The 21,808-nt window shown below is 39.7% G+C and overlaps 1 protein-coding gene across 5 annotated transcripts in view; it reads left to right on the top strand.

Moving 5' to 3' along the window:
* Positions 1-445: 445 nt before the first annotated feature.
* CUL4B (cullin 4B) overlaps positions 446-21,808 on the top strand; it is a 38,868-nt gene continuing 17,505 nt past the window's right edge. For 2 of the 5 annotated variants that reach the window (XM_079910675.1, XM_079910674.1), the window contains exons 1-8: positions 4,553-4,623; positions 5,363-5,911; positions 7,999-8,114; positions 17,785-17,888; positions 19,357-19,426; positions 20,191-20,264; positions 21,064-21,226; positions 21,506-21,595. In XM_079910675.1, coding sequence (XP_079766801.1) covers positions 4,596-4,623; positions 5,363-5,911; positions 7,999-8,114; positions 17,785-17,888; positions 19,357-19,426; positions 20,191-20,264; positions 21,064-21,226; positions 21,506-21,595 — 1,194 coding nt within the window. In that variant the 5' untranslated portion in view covers positions 4,553-4,595. Of the gene's footprint in view, positions 633-4,552; positions 4,624-5,362; positions 5,912-7,998; positions 8,115-17,784; positions 17,889-19,356; positions 19,427-20,190; positions 20,265-21,063; positions 21,227-21,505; positions 21,596-21,808 lie in introns of those variants that run through there. The other 3 variants (XM_079910677.1, XM_079910678.1, XM_079910676.1) reach the window with 2 other exon arrangements.

The raw sequence follows: 21,808 nt of genomic DNA, 5'->3' as shown, positions 1-21,808 counted from the left end.
TGATCCGTCCCCCACTCGCAAACCCCCAGGGGAAACTGCCTGCCCCTAACTGTTGCTTCTTAAAAATCTACTTTCCAGATGGTTCACAGGTTATAACAGTAGATAAAATCTCTTGAGATAAGGAGATAAGTACTCTAATGGTTGATGTACCCAAGTCAGTAAATATTCAGTTGATGAGATAACTTTACATAGAATGGATTTTGTTAAAAACAGGAGATCTGTGTCATTTATTTACATTTTACTGAACACCATAGGTTCAGCATTTGTTATTAAATTCCTTGCTTTATAAAGCAACTCCAGGATGGACAAAGGGTGAATTCACATTGTGTAGCTGGATCATCATTGCTTAAGCTTTGGCCTTGGTCATCCCCTATCAGTCCTTTGCTACTGATAGCATAACAAAACCCTTATTATGACATGTTTACTATGTCACCACTGCTAGGTCTGACTCCTCTGTATTTCCCTCCTTCAGAGATGGTCCTTCGGAAAAGTGGGTAGAGAGCCTGCTTTTACCCAGCAGTTGTCTTTTCTGGACGCGTTCTTAATGCTTGCTGCGGGAACATCTTTCTGAGCAAGCAGTTATCTCCTGTTTTTAAGGAAGATCCCACCCATGGATAACAAGGCTTCACAGAGTGAGTATTCACTGACAAACCCCTCCTCAGAGATGTCTGGAGAAGACCCCAAACCACGCACCCAGGGGAATCTGCATGATCAAAAAAGGGAAACTGGTTACACTCTGCCTTTTTAGAGAGATGCCTATAAAAATAGGGGAATGGACATTAGATAGTCCTCTGTCTTTATTTGTATCTCTTCCTTTATGCATATACTTACCTTTATAAATAGCTACAGATTTATTTATTTACTTGATTAAAAGAAGGCCAATAATAACTGTACCTCATCTGGCAGCATTGTTAAGTTTTATTAATGTTTCTAAGATATGAGTTGAACTCACCAGATGAAAGATTCTGTATATGGAATATGTTAAGTGCCCAATCGGGTTTAGTCTGATAATGGCCATAATTGTATGGTGTCCTACATTGCACGACTTGATTATTGTGGTTTCATTGAGTTAACCTTGAAAAGTGTATTTTAATGCTGAGAATGTCTTTAATGTTGGTTGGCAAACATTTGGGTATATAGAATATAAGCTTATGTTTTAGTTAGCCCCAATTAGTCGATTCTTGATGTAAAAGATGTTTTACAAAGCAATGTGGGTTTTTCTTCCTTTTAAATTGGTCTGAAGTTCCAAAAAGACACAAAGTCCTGGTCTTCATACATCACATAGTAATATCTAAGTTGGTTTGTGCCACAAAATGTAAATGTTAAATTAAAAAAATTACATAAATTACGTATCCATATTAAGATGTGCTAAATATGTGAGAATTGACCTGGCACAAAATAAATTAAGACTGTAAAATGTTAAAAGGAAGTTTTTTTAAATTAATTATTTTATTTATATAAATTTATTTAGTTATTTATTTTTGGCTGAGTTGGGTCTTTATTGCTGCGCACGGGCTTTCTCTAGTTGTGGCGAGCAGGGGTTACTCTTCGTTGCGTTGCAGCCTTCTCAATGTGGTGGCTTCTCTTGTTGTGGAGCACGGGATCTAGGGCGTGCGGGCTTCAGTCGTTGTGGCACACAGGCTTAGTTGCTCTGTGGCATATGGCATCTTCCCGGACCAGGGCTCGAACCCGTGTCCCCTGCATCGGTAGGCGGATTCTTAACCACTGCACCACCAGGGAAGTCCTCAAAAGGAAGATTTTTATTAACCACTAAGAAAAAAAAAATATTTTCCTATGAAACTCACTTAAGGATATTTCATGGAAAACTTAACTAGTAGGTTAGACTACTGGGTCATTCAAAGTGAGCTAGAGCTCAAGAGTCAAGTATCTGTGCTTTTAGAGCTAACATGTAATGTGGAAGACTGAAGGGCTTAGATAACCGTGTCAGATTGGGAGCTATGATTACTACCACGTAGTTGAATATTAACAGGATTCAGCTATCCTGTATGTTAGTATAAAAGTTTATCTTTGTATGGCACTAATTTTTGTAATTTTTAAAATAGCTAGCACTTCCATACACCCTTCTGAGGAATATAGTTACATGAATTAGAACAAGGCCTACTTTTTTTTTTTCTTTTTTTTGGTCTTGAAAAGTCCTTGGTTAAAATACAAATCCTCCTAGAAAGGGTACCACTTTGGGCCATTATCAGCTGGCCCATCCATACACCCTTCTAAGGAATATAAGTACATGAATTAGAACGACCTTTATCATTGTCCTGAAAAGTAGCCAGTTAATCCTCCCTTATGAAGACATGGCATTATTTTATTCTCATTCAATGAAATACTCAATTCAGTAAGTATTTACTCTGAATTTACACAGTTGTTCAGCACCGTGTGAAATGTGAGACAGAATAAAAGAGGGTTTAATATTTTCAGATATCTTCCCTGGCCTTAAGAGTTTACAGTCTCATTTTGGACAGGAACAACAACACGGTTCATTCGAAACAGGTAGGAGTCCATCTTCCCCCTTTGAGCCCTCTTATCTCTCTTCTCTGTGGCCCTGGGGCCTTAGTTCCATTAGAGCCTTGCTTTCAGCCTGTTGTCATCAAACAGCACAAAGCTGATAGTGGCCCAAGTTGGTGTCTTTTCTAGGAGGATTTGCTTTTTAACCAAGGACTTTTCAAGACAATAAAAAATAAAAAGTGGACCTGTGTAAACAAAATTAAGAAAACTGATTTATTCTTAGGGTTCTGATTTGTCTATCTCAAACTGTACAATACAAACTGCTTTTACTCCATCCATAATCCTGTCACTACCCTGCTTTTAAAAGCCCAGTTTGGTCTCCATACCATCTACCCTACCCTACAGGGTAGACTCCAAAATTTTTGGCTTCATGTTCCAGGCATCCTTGAGCCTCATTTTTCTTACTTTCAACCAGACATACTACTTTCCAGCCTCACTGCACTTTCCATTTTTCCATAAACAGGCCAGGCCCTTTCACAACTCCCTGCTTTGCCCCTGTTTCCACTGCCCAGGATGGCTTTCACCCTCTCTCCTCTTGTCTTTTTGGAAACTTCCTCTTTGAGACCCAGCATAAACCTCAATTCCTCTGTGAAGCTCTTCCTGACTATTCCAGAATTCTCTCAAATGTCTTGCTTCACCTGTTGCTGCAGCACTTTGTACGTTGGTTATAGTACTGTTACAGAAATTAGTTTTGAGACTCTTCTCCCTCTGGCTTCTTGATGGCAGGACCTGGTATAGTGTCTGGCATACAGAGTCTTTCAGTACATGCTCCTTGAATGTTTCCGCAGTTAGAAAGATCAACAGGTTGGCAAATTTAGTTTTATTTGACATTGTGTTCTCCTACATCTCCTCCCCCCCAATACCCTCAGGTTAAATAAAAACTCCCAACAGGGGATTTACACGGTTTATTGTTGCTAATTTAACCAAATTTAGAGGTTTGTTCTTAGGATTACTTCATTTTAAAATTTGCACTCATGTACTATATTGGTAGAAAAGATTGACTTTTGCCAATATTGTTGTCCTAAAACGTCTTGAGACAAAACGTATGAACCAGGATTTGGTAAAAGAAGTGGCTCTGTTTAGTCTGTAAATTACTGAGTTAATGATTGATGGGGCTTGGGGTTGGTCCTGGGAATTGTGTTAGGGAGAAGTGTTAGTTACCTTCCTGTTTCTTGGCCTTAGAATGCACCCTTAACTCGGGCTTCCCTGGTGGGACAGTGGTTAAGAATCCGCCTGCCAATGCAGGGGACACTGGTTTGAGTCCTGCTCTGGGAAAATCCCACATGCCATGAAGCAACTAAGCCCGTGCACCACAACTACTGAGCCTGTGCTCTAGAGCCCGTGAGCCACAACTACTGAAGCCCGCGTGCCTAGAGCCCGTGTCTCCGCAACAAGAGAAGCCACCGTCGATTAAGACCCAACGCAGCCAAAAAATAAATTAATTTAAAAAAAAAGAATGCACCCTTAACTCTAGCCAGCCATCTTAGAAAATGCTCCTGGTAGGAAGGTAAAAGGATTTGCAACTACATTACTGAGAAAGGTATCAAAACACTCAGTATTGGGTCAGCTGTGTCCTTGACATAAAAGAGAAACAATTTATAGCTCAACCGAATGAAAAACTCATTTTTCTTTCTATATAAGTTCTTTTTCTTTTCCTTTCCTATCTTAACATCGTGACATTCCTCCCTAGCATTAGGCATAATGGCATGATTCTATTTTCCTCCATTTCGGGTTACTCCTCTCGCCTTGCAACCCCTCCTTATTCCTTTATCGCTTTCAAAGTTTCCATTCTCCGTTCCCTTACTTTTACTCCCTCCCTCTTTTTTCCCAGCTAGCTCACCCCGCCCCTCACCGTCACCACCTTCCCTCCCCTTCAGGCTCCTTCCCGCTCCTTCTCCCGCCACCACCCCTCCCTGCCCGCCTCGCGTTCAGGAAGCTCCAATCAGGAGCTCCGAAGGTGTCTCGAAGGCCCGCCCCCTCCTCCCTTTCCACTTCTCTGCCCCCCCTTCTCCCTCCCCCACCCCACCCCCACTCAAGTCCTGCGGACCTGGGGGCTTCGGGATCTGGGCGCTATGAAAAGTGTCTGCTCAGTCACTTCCGGTAAGGGCGTTGCGGCGCGAAGCTTCCCGCGGGACTGTTTAGGAGGGGGTGGAAGTAACCGGTGGGCCGGGGGAGGAGAGTGCTGCCTGGGAAGGGGAGCGAGAGAGGGAGGCGGAGGGAGAGCAAGCGCGAGCGTCTCGGGCGCCTCAGCGGCCCCTTTCCCGCCGCCTCCCCACAAGCCAGTTCCCCCGCCCCCCGGCCGCCTGCAGTGCTGCTCTCCACCCCCCACTCTCGCGGACTAACACCGCCCCTCCCTCGCCGCCGCGTGACCGGAAGTGGCGCCATCTTTAGCTTCTTGTGCTATTGACAATAACAAGCTCCGGTTCTCTCCCCCTCCCCCCTCCCCCCAACCACGGCATCTCCCCTCCCAGAGAGAGGGAGAAAAGGAGGAGGAGCTGCAGCCTCACAGACTTACTGAGTCGCTCCTGCAGAAAGGGGGGAGAGAGACCGAAAAGCAGGGGAGGGGGACGGCACGGCCGTTTACCTGTCTGCCTCCTCATTCGCTCTCCCCCCTTGTTCTGCTCACTCCTGGTGTCAGCCTATCCTCCTTCCCAAACCCTCCCATTCCCCCGGTGGAGCCCCCCCTTCACTTTCCTTCTCGTCCTCTGTGTTTCTCCTCTCTTTCTTCCCTTCCCCCTCTAGCATTGCCACCTTCTCTCCTACACGCACTCAGGCATATAAACGTAGGTTTTTGATGCTCGTCTGCCTGTTGACCCCGCTATTTTCATGTTTCCAACAGGTTTTTCTTCCCCCAATCCCTCAGCTGCTGCTGCTGCTGCTCAGGAGGTCAGATCTGCCACTGATGGTAATACCAGCACCACTCCGCCCACCTCTGCCAAGAAGAGAAAGTTAAACAGCAGCAGCAGCAGCAGCGGCAGTAACAGTAGTAACGAGAGAGAAGACTTTGATTCCACCTCTCCCTCCTCTTCCACTCCTTTACAACCCAGGGATTCGGCATCCCCTTCAACCTCGTCCTTCTCCTGCCTGGGGGTTTCAGTGGCTGCTCCCAGCCACGTACCGATACAGAAGAAGCTGCGTTTTGAAGACACCCTGGAGTTTGTAGGGTTTGATGCGAAGATGGCTGAGGAATCCTCCTCCTCCTCCTCCTCATCTTCACCAACTGCTGCAACATCTCAGCAGCAGCAACTTAAAAATAAGAGTATATTAATCTCTTCTGTGGCTTCGGTGCATCACGCAAACGGCCTAGCCAAATCTTCTACCACCGTCTCTAGCTTTGCTAACAGCAAGCCTGGCTCTGCTAAGAAGTTAGTGATCAAGAATTTTAAAGGTAACCAAGGCCAAAATCCATAATCACCTAAGGATTTGACACTTGAGTGGTCACGTGCTCTATTTCTGTTAATATATTAAACAGTATAGAGGTGGCCTAATGTTTTATGCATAATCAATGAGGTGGAGGGAGGTCCTTTTTGGGTGGAGGGTTCATTTTCCGGGGGTGGTTAGTATCCTTGTGCTGAAGCAGACACCAGGTGTTTCTGTGCAGTATTTTGAGGTCTGTCTCAGCCTATTGTATCTAATCTGTTATGCCTTATAACACTGACAATCGATATGATTGATCCGGATTTTACAGGTGAGAAATTTGTATTCTAAAAAGGTTTATTTATTTCAGGTGCATAGTGAACCTTGGCACTGCTGGGATTTTTATTTTTATCCTTCAGTAGGCCACGTTATCTAGTCCCTAGAAATGCAGGTAGGACTAGTGATTTTTTTCATGTTCAAAGAAGACTTATAGTTAGATTTATAATGTTGAATACTACACTCTTGAAACTCATTGTGGAAGCAATAGTTGGAGAAAAGTATTTATGATCTCTTCATTTCTTTCCAAAGGTAGGATTTGGAAGTGAAAATACTGTGTATACACAGTAGTAACTCTGTGTACCACTAGTCTAAAGATAGGAACAATTACTACATCTTTTTTGTTTTTAATCACTGAAATGGGTCCTAAAGTACTGACCTGCAGCTTTTAGGAAAATTTGTTCATTTCAAGTTTTTGAGATGTGTGCTTGAGAGTACTGTGAATGCATTGATGCAAATGTAAAATCAACAATTTTTTTAAATGTAATTGAGCTGAATTACTTTTTAATCTCTTGAGTGTGTTTCTGTTTCTCTTTTTCGACACTCTTAACTGGCAAGTAGTGGATGCTAAAATGTTTATTAAATGGGCAAGTAAAATGAATGAACTAAAGTAATATTTACCAGAACAGTGCCTTGTGGCTAAATATTAGTATTGAGAAAATTAGATTCTCCATGCTTGTATTTTCAACATTAGTGTGGAAATCAGTAATATGCTCTATTTTGTTTTAAGCAGAGTATAGTGTTGTTTATTTTTAACCTTTTCTTTTTTCTATCACTCCTCTCCCACCTCCAGGCTCTCAAGTGTTGTAATCTTTCTGATTTAATAGTAGACTTTTCTGAAGTAAATATGAATTGTAATTGACTAATTTGTTCACTGTTTTATTTAAAATATATCAATTTAATAGCCAAGGATTTTTAAAGAGATGAGCTATGACCCTAATTGCATTGTATACCGGTTTCAGAGATTTTGTTTGGGTTTTTTTCTCCCCCTCCCAAAATAAAAACACATTATTAAGGTATCTGGATGTTTTAATTTAAAAAAACCTCATTGCTGGTCAGTGAAGTTTAAAGCCTGGATTAAGATGTACCTTTCCATTCTGAAAGTGCTACATAGGTTCTGGAGTTGTTTGGATGTTTTAATTTTTTAATATTTTACTCTGCTCATAAATGCAGTTTAAATTAAAACATGAATTAAGATGTTTCTCTCCATTCCTGTAGATACTACATAAATAAGGGGGTCAAACAGACCTGAGTTAGAATCCCAGTTTTACCATTGACTAGCTATGGTGACCTTGGGCAAGCCTTACTAAATGAGTCTTCCAGCTTCAGTTGCCAAATAAGGATAATAATACTTTCCTTAGGACATTATTAGGAAAATTAAGATGTTTATAAAGTACCTTGTACGTAGTAGGCACTCAGTATTTTACATTTCAGGTACAAAATTCATGTTGACTTTGGTTTACACATGATGGAATAGGATCAGGATTGTTAATTTTTTATTTGTCATTCTTGAATTTTTATTTTTTGAAGCAATTCAGTCAATAGCAGGAAAAAACCCTCACCTTCAGTTTTAATAGGTGAGTCAAAATGACTTACACAGTATTCTGGCATTTCAAATTTTATTCTTTATACTAAGCCTAAATATAATGGTTACTTTAATAGTTAGATATAATACTTATAACAATTTACCCTTAAAGAGCAGTAATACTAGTATTTTGTGGATCTTTTCATTACTATATCCTACATATTATTCTGATTATCAACCTTTTACATATCATCTAGATAAGCCTAAATTACCAGAAAACTACACAGATGAAACATGGCAGAAACTGAAAGAAGCAGTGGAAGCTATCCAGAATAGTACTTCGATTAAGTACAATTTAGAAGAACTCTATCAGGTATGTATTAACTTGGATTACCAGATTTGGTTAGCGTAAATTGAGGTGAAATGTATATGGATTTTACTTTCTGAAATGGGCGCTTATGTAGATTTTTGGTTCCCTTCTAATTACAATTTCTTGATTAATATATGCACTCTGTTTTATAATCAGACCATATGTTCTGACATAAACTATGGGTACAGTCTTATTGGTATAAATTGGGCTTATCTTGGACCCTTCTAATTAGGATTTACAGTTAGGAGTACCTAGCTGTAATAAGTTTGACCTATAATAGAATCCTATAGCCTGGATCCCAAAGATGATTTCTGGTGACATGTCATTCTGTTGTGATACTTCTTGCTAAGTGGTGTTACCTATATAGGAAAGCCCTCAAGAAATGCAGATATATATTCTCCATATACTTTATTCTACGTCTTTGCTGTTAGCATACTTTTGCCATTTCTTTCTCTTGTTCTTTATGTTGTCTTTTCTCCTGGTCTACAAGACATACCTTAGCCCAAAAATGATCAGCAGGTTGTAGTTCAGCAACTTGGTCTGAGGTTCAGGTTTGTTTCTTTTGCTTAACAAATGGATCTGTATTTGAAGTGTTGAACGTAAATATACAATTAAGGGCAATTCCTGATTTAGACTTCTTGCTACCAAGATACTTTGACCTACTGTATTTTTGCCACAACCAATTCAAGAAGTTACTTTCCATTATAGAGTCAGCAGTTTCATATTAAAAAAAAATCCAGTGGCTTGAGTTTTTGTATTGATGAGTACTTTGTAAGAAATTATGTTCGTTCAGTTTATCAGAATTCGTAGTTTTCATCTATTCATTTTAGTTGTAGAGATAGTTTGGTGATGGACAAACAGTGGATTAGGAGTCAAAAGACAAAGGGATCTAGTTTTGGATCTATTACCCTTGTGGTCTTGGGCAAGGTACTAAACCTCTCTCAGCTTCTGTTTCCTCCTTTGTAAATGGGGGAAGAACTCCTGCTCTATCTACCTCACAGCGTTGCTTATAAGACTCAAATAAGATATTTGTGAAAAACACCTTGAAGCACTACGATAGAAATATAAGTTGATGTTATCACTAGTTAAACTTTTTCATAAGGCACAGTATGACTTTTTCACTTGTAATAGGTCAATTGAGATCACTAGTTTCTGTTGCTGTTTAAATTTAATGCGTCAATGCATGCCAAACAGAATGGTGCCGAATACATAGTAGTGATGCTGTGTAATATTATAAGCATTATAATGCTATGTAAGTGTCAGGGAGTAGTCAGTAGTAGTACTAAGGTATTAAGGATAAGCCCACCTCATTTGGCTCTGTTGGTATATTGCACATGTGGCTCCTGAGATGTACAGTAATAAAAGTAGAATTACAGTTGGAAAGGCCTTAAGCGATTATATGGTCCAGTATCTTTTCTTTGTATAGTGTATGTGACAGCCTACAAAGTAGGATTATCTCATTTAAGCATTATAGAAACCCTTTGTGAAGTAGATAAGGTAGTAGTTATCATCCCTATTCTATTGATGAGGAAATGGAGTCTCAGGGACTCCAAAGTCTAGAGTCGTGTATTGGCAGAGCAGGGGACTTAAACCAAGATGCCCAGGTTTTTAGTCCAGTGCACTTTCACTAATACACCACAGCACTTCACATACCTCTGTAGTGCAGTGTTTGAAGCAAATAGTCTTACTTTAGGAAAAGAAACTTTGTCATCAAAGAAGGTAATTTTTTGGGGCTTCCCTGGTGGCGCAGTGGTTAAGAATCCGCCTGCCAGTGCAGGGGACACGGGTTTTTTTTTAAAGACAGTTGGGTCTTCTTACCTTTTAAAAAAATTAATTTATTTATTTACTTATTTTTGGCTGTGTTGGGTCTTTGTTTCTGTGCAAGGGCTTTCTCTAGTTGTGGCAAGCGGGGGCCACTCTTCATCGTGGTGCGCGGGCCTCTCACTATCGTGGCCTCTCTTGTTGCGGAGCGCAGGCTCAGTAGTTGTGGCGCACGGGCCTAGTTGCTCCGCGGCATGTGGGATCTTCCCAAACCAGGGCTCGAACCCATGTCCCCTGCATTGGCAGGCAGATTCTCAACCACTGCCCCACCAGGGAAACCCGGGGGACACGGGTTTGAGCCCTGGTCCAGGAAGATCCCACATGCTGCAGAGCGGCTAAGCCCATGCACCACAACTACTGAGACCCCGTGCCACAACTACTGAAGCCCGCATGCCTGGATCCCATGCTACGCAACGGAAGAGGCCACAGCAATGAGAGGCCCACGCACTGCAGCGAAGAGTAGTCCCCACTCGCTGCAACTAGGAAGAAGCCCGCACGCAGCAATGAAGACCCAACGCAGCCAAAAATAAATAAATAAATTTTAAAAAAGAAGGTAATTTTTTTTCATTCGTGCTTGTATATGGTGTTTCTTTGGATTTGCTGGCATACAGCATCTTTAATTTAAGTAATGTGTTACTTTACATATTTCATATTTCTGACATTTTTAAAAAATTTATTTATTTATTTACTTATTTGGTTGCTCCAGGTCTTAGTTGCGGCAGGCAAGCTCCCTAGTTGCGGCTCACGGGCTCTTTAGTTGTGGCATGCTAACTCTTAGTTTCAGCATGCGTGTGGGATCTAGTTCCCTGACCAGGGATCAAACCTGGGCCCCCTGCATTGGGAGCTCAGAGTCTTAACTGCTGCACCAACAGGGAAGTCCCCATATTTATAACATATTGATTGTAGTTGCTAATGAACCCTATTTACTTTACCTTGAATATTTTTCTAGAGCTTTTGGGTTAAAAAAATATTTTTCCTGGTAAGTTGATTCTGTTAAATCCCTTTGTGTTTCAAGAGCTCATAGCTCACATTTTTTGTGTTTTTCCTTTCTTGTACTTCAGAATTCTTTACCTGCTGTTGTTCAGTTGCATTTCTTTAGCCTAAAGTCAGTGTTACAACTTTTCACTCTTTGCATTTTTCATAATACTTTCCTACTTCTGTAATAATAAATTCAAAAGCATTTGTTTCTAGCTCTTTTGCTGTTTTTGACCTTAATTTTATAAATGCTCCTTGGGATTGTTCTCAGAAAGAGTATTTTGAGGTGTTCAAGTTCAAAAAAGAGGATAAAAGGATAAAGGGAGTAAAATTATTTCATACCATCTGGATTTCAGGTGCTTGTTGGATTTTTAACAGGTTGAAATGTAATTTAAAAGTACTCTTCTAAAATTGAAACAATATAGAAGTATGTAGTGTACCAAACAAAAGTTCTCCAAACTCCTCAGCACACACCCCCCACCCCCGTCCCTGAAGTAAACACTTACTTGGCATATGTCTATGCAGAACTTTTTTCTATGAATGAAAAACCATTTTGCTTTAAGGCTTAAGCATGGAAGTCTTCCCTAGTGTGGATTGCATATACTACCTCGTAAGTTTTTAATTTCTAGAAAAGAACGTGCTGTTCTGAGTATATTTGCAATAAGTAAACGTCTTTTAAAAGTGATTTAAGTGTGACTTGTACCTGAGTTTAAAAATTATCTTTCCGGGCTTCCCTGGTGGTGCAGTGGTTGGGAGTCCGCCTGCCACTGCCGGGGGCGCGGGTTCGTGCCCCAGTCCTGGAGGATCCCGCGTTGCCGCGGAGCAGCTGGGCCCGTGGGCCATGGCCACTGGGCCTGCGCGTCCAGAGCCTGTGCTCTGAGGCGGGAGGGGCCACGGCCGTGAGGGCGGTGAGGGGCCCCCGGTACCGGTACCGCAAAAAAAAAAAAAAATTATCTTTGCTCCACAACCTTGAAATCCTGTTAAGAGTGAGGCAGTGGTTCATGTTGTTTTGGTTTGGGTTTTTTTGTTTGTTTGCTTGTTTGTTTTTGATTGACTACAGATAGGAGTATGGTTAAATGCACTGACTTTTGAGTTGTTCAGCCTGCCTTAGATTTGAGATCTGCCACTCATGATAACTTTGGGTGAGTTACTTCTCTAAGCCTTGGTTTCCTCATTTGCAAAATGGGGAGACTACCTATATGGCAGGGTTGTTCAGTTGTAAATAAAATACTGCAAAAACGTACTTACTACACTGCCTGCTGTATGTCCGTGTCATCAGTGATGATGATGATAAACAGTATTTGAGTCTTTAAAAAAGATATCTTTAAGATTATGTTTTATTATACATCTCTAAAGCCACACATGTTTTTAAATTCTAAATCCACACTGGGCCAGAACAGCTGGCTGATAAATAGATTACATCCCAAATATGCATCAGAAAACATCATTAGCCAAAGTGAAAAAATAATAGAAAAAGAGAACTCTCTAGGAACAGTGTCCCTCTGCACTGCTCAAGAATGTGTCTTGTTTTTATATGTAGTATCTTAATAGTTGGCATCTTGGTTTTGGTGTGTGACTTTTTTACTAAGTGATATTTTAAGTAATGGGATTATTTTCCTCATGTTCTCAGCCTTGTGTGAATAGCTGTGTAGTGTTTTTAAATTAGCTACCTTTTTTGGAGCTGGCTGGTTTCTGTATGAGTGTTACATTTATTCTTAGTATAAATTTTTAGCTATTATCTTTGAAGGTAAGCTTAGTCCATTCTTCAATTCCGATGAAAATGATTTCATCATTAATAATGAGAACTCTTGTTTGGTTAGCTTTTTGTGAAATAAATTTTAGATAATGGAGCCTTTCAATTAATGATTCATTCATCAAGTACATGACCGCAAGACTGGAAGCAAATAGTGCATCCATCTGAGTATAGGTTATTTTCCATTGTAAAATCGGGTTTCTTAAGCAGTCAGTGGAGAGCAGGTAGTAGATTCTTAGCAGAAGTGACAAGCTATTATATTCTATGTTGATGACTAGGTATTATGTTCTGTAAGTTTAACCTTTGATGTGTTTAAGCTTAGTCTGTCACGTTACTATTACTCCTGTTTTTACGGAATTGTTAATACTATCCCTGCTATTTATCCCAACTACAAATTCTTAGTCCTTGATAATTTGTCTTATTTAAGCTCTTTTTACTAGATGTAAAAAGAGAAATAATTGAGGTTTCATTGTTCGGCTTCCTTTCTGCAAATTCTTAGCTTTTGATATATTTTGATTATCTTATTTTAGGCATTTTTACTAGATGTAAAAAGACATAATTTTGAGTTTTATTGTTGTATCAGTTGTTGAAAAGTTTTGTGGTATGCTTTTCTTTCTCTCTTTAAACATTATGGTTTGAAAAATAAGCCCCAACCTGTTAGGCCAGTGACCAAAGTTCAGCACCCTGGTGGGAATTTAATTTCTTAAGTGTCTGTTGTTGCTAAATCAGAAAATTTTCCGGATTTCCTCCCTTACCATTTATTTTTGCATTCTTTGTATTTTTATCCTTATTTTAATCCTCTTCATTTTTTTATTCTAGTCTTCTTACCCTCATTTCCACTCTTTTCCTCGTACCAAATGCAAGCTCCTGTGCCTTTGCTGTTTCTAAATCTTATATTCTGCAAATTTCAGGAACTATAGTTTTGCATTTCATTTGCTACACGTTTATATTTTCTTAGGAGTTTTTTTTTTCTTCAGACAAACATGTGTTTGATGCAATGTATGAATTTTGGAGGAAAGGGGCTGGGATTTAGAGGAATAAAAGTTAAAACCTTATTAGAATGTTTTTATCTTATATCCAACTACCTGCAAAAAGGATTTAAGGCAGCATATTTAACCAGTAGTGATTGGGAGCTTAAGTAAAAAGATAGTTTTATTTAAGAGACTTATAGAATTATCCAGAATGTTTAATACAAATAGTTACCTGTGAAACAAGGTTATATTAGTAATAATTATACCAGATCAAACTTCTAGGGATTTCCAGAGTGTTTAGTGAAATGTAAAATGATACATGTCTAAACTAAAAGTGCTTTTCAAAGGTCTGGAATAAAATAAAGTTTACCTCAAGCTCCTCAATAGTGATTTAACACTTATTCATGTTTCTATCCCAGCACCTAACAGGACAGAGTACTTAGTAAACACCCCATTCTTGTTGAATCAGTGACTGTGTGACTGCTTACTGTGTGCAAAGCTGGACAAATGCCATGGGCATATAGAGATCACTTAGTCCTTGCCCCTAAGGTGCTTATATTCTAGTAGGCTCATGAAATTAGTAGTTTGTGACCAGCATTTTTAAAAAAAAGGTAAAATAGAAAATATCGGAGTACATCACACATAGTAATGGTAAGTACAGTTTCATGAAGACTTTGTTTCAATTACATAAATTTTATGTATAATGGATTGTGACATAAAATGTATTTCTTACTGTGGCTTGTCAAAAACTTTTGGAAGCCACTGTTTTAGGCACACATAATTACTCCAAACAAACCTTGCTTGAAAGTGAGCAAAGCAGAGTATTTAGATCACGGGGTGTATGGAAGATTATAGACAGACATGAGAGTAAAATAATGGTACTATTGAGCCTTGAATGCCATGCTAAAAAGTATGGTGGTGGGGAAGATAGAGTTTTATTGGGGGAGGCAAGTACTTAAGTTTTTTGAATAGTTAGAATATTCATCTGGTTCAAAGCCCCAAAAGTATTACAGAGCATGTAGTAAAGTTTCACTTCCACTCCATCTTCCAACCCTGCTCCCCCAGCTAATAACCCTCTTGACAAACGTAACTGGGTGTATCATTCCAGAAATGGTTCATGTGTATAAAAACAACTGTGTGGAGGTTTTTTTTTTTGCGGTACGCGGGCCTCTCACCGTTGTGGCCTCTCCCGTTGCAGAGCACAGGCCCCGGATGCACAGGCCCAGTGGCCATGGCCCACGGGCCCAGCCGCTTCGTGGCACACGGGATCCCCCCGGACCAGGGCACGAACCCGCGTCCCCTGCATTGGCAGGCGGACTCTCAACCACTGCGCCACCAGGGAAGCCCTGTGTGGAGGTTTTTTTAATTAATTTTCTTCCTTTTTTTAAATTTACATAAATGATAGTAGACCATGCACCATACCATTCAGTCCTTTGTATTTTTTTATACCACTTATGGGATTTCTCCATAAATGGTACCTGAAGAGCTTGATGGAAAAGTTCTTAAGGAACGGAAATTACTAGATCTGGTCTATATGTTAAGCAGTCAAGGCTAAATTAGAGAAGCAGGATGTTCTCTTCCATCTTGACCTTCAAAACTCACCTTAGATCCTCCTGCCTTTCCCTTTCCTTCTGTTGTTGCTTCTCATATCTTAAACCATTCTCCAGCTAAACACAGCTGAAGCTGTATGCATATGAAGACCAGCTTAATTCTCTTATTTCTCACTATTCCCATAAGCTCTTTATCTATTTCCCACTGGGTCTTTGGGACTCCACCTCTTTACTTGTGCTCCAGAAGCCTTTCCTGACTTGCCTCTGCCCTAAAGATTGGGTTAGGGACCTCACCTCTATCTTATCCCCGTCATAGCACCCAACACAGTATCTTGTAATTATATGTTTTCTGACCAGTTTTCTCCTTACGCTGTAAGCCCCTTCTGTGTGCAGGACACATTGCTAGTTATAGGTACATTAGGGTTTTTTTTTGTTTTTTTGTTTGTTTGTTTGTTTTTTGGTTTTTGGGTTTTTTTTGCGGTACGCGGGCCTCTCACTGCTGTGGCCTCTCCCGTTGCGGAGCACAGGCTCTGGACGCGCAGGCTCAGTGGCCATGGCTCACGGGCCCAGCTGCTCCGCGGCATGTGGGATCTTCCTGGACCGGGGCACGAACCCGTGTCCCCTGCATCGGCAGGCGAACTCTCAACCACTGCGCCATCAGGGAAGCCCTACATTAGTTTTTTGAATATTTACTATATTCACCTGGTTCAAAGCCCAAAAAGTATTAAAGAACATATAGGTACATGAGCACATGGTCTCTTTCTGTCATTAAGGAGAGTTGGGGGACAGGATATACACATTAAGAGATACAATATTGACTCAGGGACAAGTCAGTGTGGTATGATTGGTGATAGTGCCAAATGAGTCACTGGTAGCCAAGGCAATTAAGGAAAGCTTATTGGAAGAAGTGGAACCTAGTTGAGTAGTAAGGGAATATGGTATCTTGTGTAAGAAGATAAATAGATGCGATGAGAACTAATATATGGAAGAAAGAGTAACACAGCAGAAGGGAATGGTGAAGGAGGACTTGGAAAAGTACTGCAGGTGGGAAATGTGGAGAAGGTGAAATACAAAGACAGAATCTAAGCAGGAAAACGAGAAATGCTGAGAAAATTAGTCACTCAAAAGGAACACCAAAGTACAATGAGAAGACTACTAAAGGAGGAAGGAAGAGAGTCCATAGAGGACTAATGTGAACCAGTCAGGCACATGAAATAAACGTAAACACACACTTAGGCATTTGTGGCCTGACCGAAGGCCCCATGGAAAGTGGTGGCCAGCAGAGACTTAGCCTTCTTATTCCTCCTTAGCTGCTATATCTAAGTGGTCTGCTGTTTCCTGGTAAGGTGTAGTGCCTTTCCTCCTTTGGTATAAGTGGTTTCCTTTAAGCTTTCTTTTCATTTGCTAGTTTATTTGCTGGACGTGCATGCTGGGAATATGACTTCCAGCTACATATTTATAAAATTCCACTCCAACCAAGAGGACTTGGATGGTCCCTTAGAGTCAATTTTAATGGAATTTTTGCCTTGTGTTGTGGTGAGAAAAAAATCCTGGTGTTATACTTAAGTCATTAATAGTTGAAATTGTAGATTATATCAGAGTTCATCCAAAGAGTTTTACCATGCCTGTTGTATTAAATTTGAAAGTCTTTTGATGCACATAAGAAGAAACTCACTGAAATCTCGTTTGTCCTTTTGGATCTGAGTATAAAAGGCCAATTCAACTATTAGAATGAAGTAAAAATTCAGTATTTCTTTAGCAATTAATGTTTATCCCATTGTGCAAATTTTAAAACCTCTATTTATTTAAATATTCTTAAGCTGCAATGTTGGAGAAAAATCCCTGTGTATAATTATATCATACTCATTATAATACTGCTAGCAATAAATTCTGCATTGCTCTGTTCAGGAAAACCAAAGAAAGTATAAACAAATTTTATTTCAGTAGTGGTTGGACCACCCAGCCCATCTAATAAACAATTGGTGAAATTATTTTCAAACTCAAAATGGAATTCTGCTTATGAAAACAATTAACATTTTTAAGAACAAGACAGAATTTATATGTAGCAGTTGTTACAAATTGGTCTTCACAAGGTGAGAATTTGGCTTGATTCCCTCCATCCTTAACCTGTACTGCCACAATAAATGTATTAATTTGTGTGTGGGGGGGTTGGTATAGTACACTGGTTATGAAAAATGTTCACTACCCATGTTGATATTTTGCTATTTTACCTTGTGTTTTATTTTATTTATTTATTTATTTGCGGTACGAGGGCCTCTCACTGTTGTGGCCTCTCCCGTTGCAGAGCACAGGCTCTGGATGTGCAGGCTCAGCGGCCGTGGCTCACGGGCCCAGCCGCTCCGCGGCATGTGTGATCTTCCCGGACCGGGGCACGAACCCGTGTCCCCTGCATCGGCAGGCGGACTCTCAACCACTGTGCCACCAGGGAAGCCCTTACCTTGTGTTTTAAATGGACGAATAATCCTTTTTAATAAGCCGACATGGTAGAAATAACAAATAATAGGAATTTGATGTAAATAATCAAGAAATCCCCCCTCCCCTCCCCATTCACTCCGTAAGAAAGTATGTGTTTAATTTTGCAGGCTGTGGAAAATCTCTGTTCTTACAAGATTTCTGCAAACTTGTACAAACAGCTGAGACAGATTTGTGAAGATCACATCAAAGCACAAATTCATCAGTTCAGAGAATATCCTTTTAAAAACAAAAAACCTTGTATTTTCATCTATCCCTCCCTCTCTGTCCCTCACTTTTAAACCCAGCTTGAAATGGAATGCCTGTGTTTTGTAGATTTATTTTTTGTTCATCTTGCCTCTGGAGTAAGAAGATGCAAAATTTGACTTTTTATCTCTAATTAGGGTCCAAATCTACATTGTGCTATTAATGTAAATAAATAAAATGTCTTTATGTCTTTACTCTTTTTGAGGAAAGATAATTGGGAAATAATAAACTGAAAACACAATGCTCAGTTATGTCTAAGACTTGTTTTTTGTTGTTTTGGCCTAGTGGCTTTCAGGATCTTAGTTCCCCGACAAGGGATTGAACCCGTGCCCCCTGCAGTGGAAGTGCAGAGTCTTAACCACTGGACCTCCAGGGAAGTCCCTAAGACTTGTTGTTTTTTTTTGTTGTTAGTTTGTTTGTTTCATTTTTTTCAAAGACAGTTTTTTGGTTTGGTTTGTTTTTTTTTTTTTTTTTGCTGGTTTGGGTCTTCGTTTGCTGCGTGCGGGCTTTCTCTAGTTGTGGTGAGCGGGGGCTACTCTTCATTGTGGTGCTCGGGCTTCTCATTGCGGTGGCTTCTCTTGTTGTGGAGCATGGACTCTAGGCGTGCACACTTCAGTAGTTGTGGCACGCAGGCTCTAGAGCGCAGGCTCAGTAGTTGTGGTGCATGGGCTTAGTTGCTCCATGGCATGTGGGATCTTCCAGAGCAGGGTTCGAACCCGTGTCCCCTGCATTGGCAGGTGGATTCTTTTTTTTTTACATCTTTATTGGAGTATAATTGCTTTACAATGGTGTGTTAGTTTCTGCTTTGTAACAAAGTGAATCAGTTATACATATACATATGTTCCCATATCTCTTCCCTCTTGCGTCTCCCTCCCTCCCACCCTCCCTATCCCACCCCTCCAGGTGGTCACAAAGCAGCGAGCTGATCTTCCTGTGCTAGGCGCTGATCTTCCTGTGCTAGGCGGCTGCTTCCCACTAGCTATCTACCTTACGTTTGGTAGTGTATATATGTCCATGCCTCTCTTTCACTTTGTCACAGCTTACTCTTCCCCCTCCCCATATCCTCAAGTCCATTCTCTAGTAGGTCTGTGTCTTTATTCCTGTCTTACCCCTAGGTTCTTCATGACATTTTTTTCCCTTAAATTCCATATGTAAGTGTTAGCATACGGTATTTGTCTTTCTCTTTCTGACTTACTTCACTCTTAACCATTATGCCACCAGGGAAGTCCCACTAAGACTTGTTTTTGGAGGTATTTTTTTTTTAGTGGGATCTAACATGTTTTTACAGTTTCAGAAGTAGTATTTTGTTTCATAATTAAGTGCTGTTTAGTTTCATTTAGTACCTAGGGCATTCCGTATTTAAGACAGATGTGCTCTTACGTTGCATATATTACTTGTACTAAGCGCTTTTAAAATATCCTTAACGTATATCTCACGGATTCATTGGATAGTGTTCTTTTTCTAAAGAAGATCGATAGATGTTGGCAGAACCATTGCAGACAGATGGTAAGATGGAAAAAGCATTACAGTTCAGCTAAATATTGTAGTTAAAATAAGTTTCTTCAAATACAGGAATGCTAGTTTTAAAAGCTTTGCAATGGGGGGACTGAAACTAATTTTGGTTGAGTTTTCTATTTTAAAACTGCAAGTTACAGGTAAACCAGTATTTTAGAATGACTTGCACCTTACGATCATTTTTATTTTTGTAGCACTTAAGCAAAAAGTATTTATCTCATTAAAAAAGTTACATTTTGCCTGTCAGTCTTGATGGCTATCCCACTCGCTATTTGGTTACTTGTGAAGGTGCCTGATGGTTCTGCATTTTAGATTATTCAGATCACAACCTTTTCCTTTTTCCCTAATCTGGTATTATTTTAAACCTTATATTCTGCAAATTAAAAATCTTAAAATCCATCCCACCCACCCAAAATCCCACGTATACAATTTAAGGCAGTTTCACCCTGAGGACTGTTGCTGAGGAAAAATTGTATGCCCCTTTATTCTGTTTTTATTTTTAGTTGCTTCTCAGATTGCAAAGAAGTCATAGACCATTTTAAGTGTCTTTTTTTTTTTCCGGAAACTACAGCAAGAATTAAGGTTTATTAATGGTTTAATAAAAATGGTGTGGGCATATTCTCAGATGTGTTTATCTGCATGTTTGATCCTAGTAGTCTGGTATATATACAAGCAAACCCTGCAATCTTGTTTTATAAAATATTTCAGCTTCACAAAATATAAAAAGTTGTTTGATTTCTTTTTTTCATTGGCAGATCATGATCAGGAGCATTTTTTTGTTTCTGGATAGGACTTACGTTCTTCAAAATTCAATGCTACCCTCCATTTGGTAAGGATACCAGAAAAAAATTATGAAAAGATTTGTAACAAATCATAGTCAAATCTTAATTACACTGATAGAAGAGAGTGATACTGTGAATATTCTCCTAAAAACTCATATTTGGCTTCTAGACTTCTGTTTATAGCAGTTTTACCTTGTTAATTATGTTTTGCCTATGCTAATATTGGAGATAGCTAACATTCCCTGGGCATATAATAACTTATGAAGAAGTTTCTTTGTTAGCCAAGGGGATTAAAGTTTGCTCTGGATTGTCTGAGTGTGCATCATTTTGTTGCTGATCAAGATTTCACTCATTATCTTTTAACATTATTGTGGAAAATTCCACGTATACACAAAAACAGAAGAGTATAATGAGCTCTTCCCCCCATCATGTGCCTAGCATCTACCTACAGCAATTATCAGAGTTTACTGATTTTTGAGTACTGAAGCCAGATGACAAATGAGCAATTAAGCCTTCATTACCAGTACAGTGAAGACCATTTTATAGCTTTGAACTAATTTTGCCTCTTGATTTGACCAAGGAAGAAATCCACCAAAGAAAATAATACAGTAAAACTTAGTTATGGAGGAAGATGGTAATTTAGCTTCAGTTTTCATTAAAGACAAAATGAGTTTCCTGTATGCTTTAATCTAATAATGTTATTTAAAATTAAATGTGTGGATTTTATACTTTTACAATTGCTGCTTCAAAGCCTGGAACCCTAACTAACATGTGGTGAGAAGTTAAGCCTCTCCAGAAGTGGTATTGTCGTCAATTAATTTAAATTATATATATTTTTTATTTTAGGGATATGGGACTGGAGTTATTTAGGGCTCATATTATAAGTGATCAAAAAGTCCAGAATAAGACAATTGATGGCATTCTTCTTTTGATTGAGAGGGAAAGGAATGGTGAAGCAATTGACAGAAGTTTACTGAGAAGCCTTTTAAGCATGCTCTCTGATTTGCAAGTAAGTCAACTACTTCACTTACTACAGAGCTGATTGCTATCCCTAATTTGATGTTTAAAAAGCAAGCTCAGGGAAATTCCTTGGCGGTCCAGTAGTTAGGACTCCACGCTCTCACTGCTGAGGGCCCAGGCTCGATCCCTGGTTGGGGAACTAAGATCCCACAAGCCGCGAGGCATGGCCAAAAAATAAAAACCAAACTCATAGTGCTGTTCCCATTAAGGGCATTCAATAAACATTTATTGGATAATTGAACTCCTTTATTTTGTTATCCCTTCCCAGATTTATCAGGATTCTTTTGAACAACGATTTTTGGAAGAAACTAACCGACTTTATGCAGCCGAAGGCCAAAAATTAATGCAGGAAAGAGAGGTATTTAAAAATCATGATTAATAAATCCACTGTGTCTCACAATAGACCCTACTTTATTGAACATAAGCTTCCCTTTGCATTTATCTTCCCAACATTATGCTGCTTTTCTCTCACTTAGGTGCTCCTTTCTTTTCTCTCTTCTTAAAGGCCAGAATTCTGGATCATAAACTCTACCTATAATTTTACATATGATTCAACCCTGTCACATTTGAC

This window comes from Stenella coeruleoalba (genome assembly GCF_951394435.1).
Source record: "Stenella coeruleoalba genome assembly, chromosome: X".
In the NCBI taxonomy this organism is placed as follows: domain Eukaryota; kingdom Metazoa; phylum Chordata; class Mammalia; order Artiodactyla; family Delphinidae; genus Stenella; species Stenella coeruleoalba.
The sequence above is the reverse complement of the archived record's forward strand: the minus strand, read 5'-3'. Positions and strand labels throughout refer to the sequence as shown.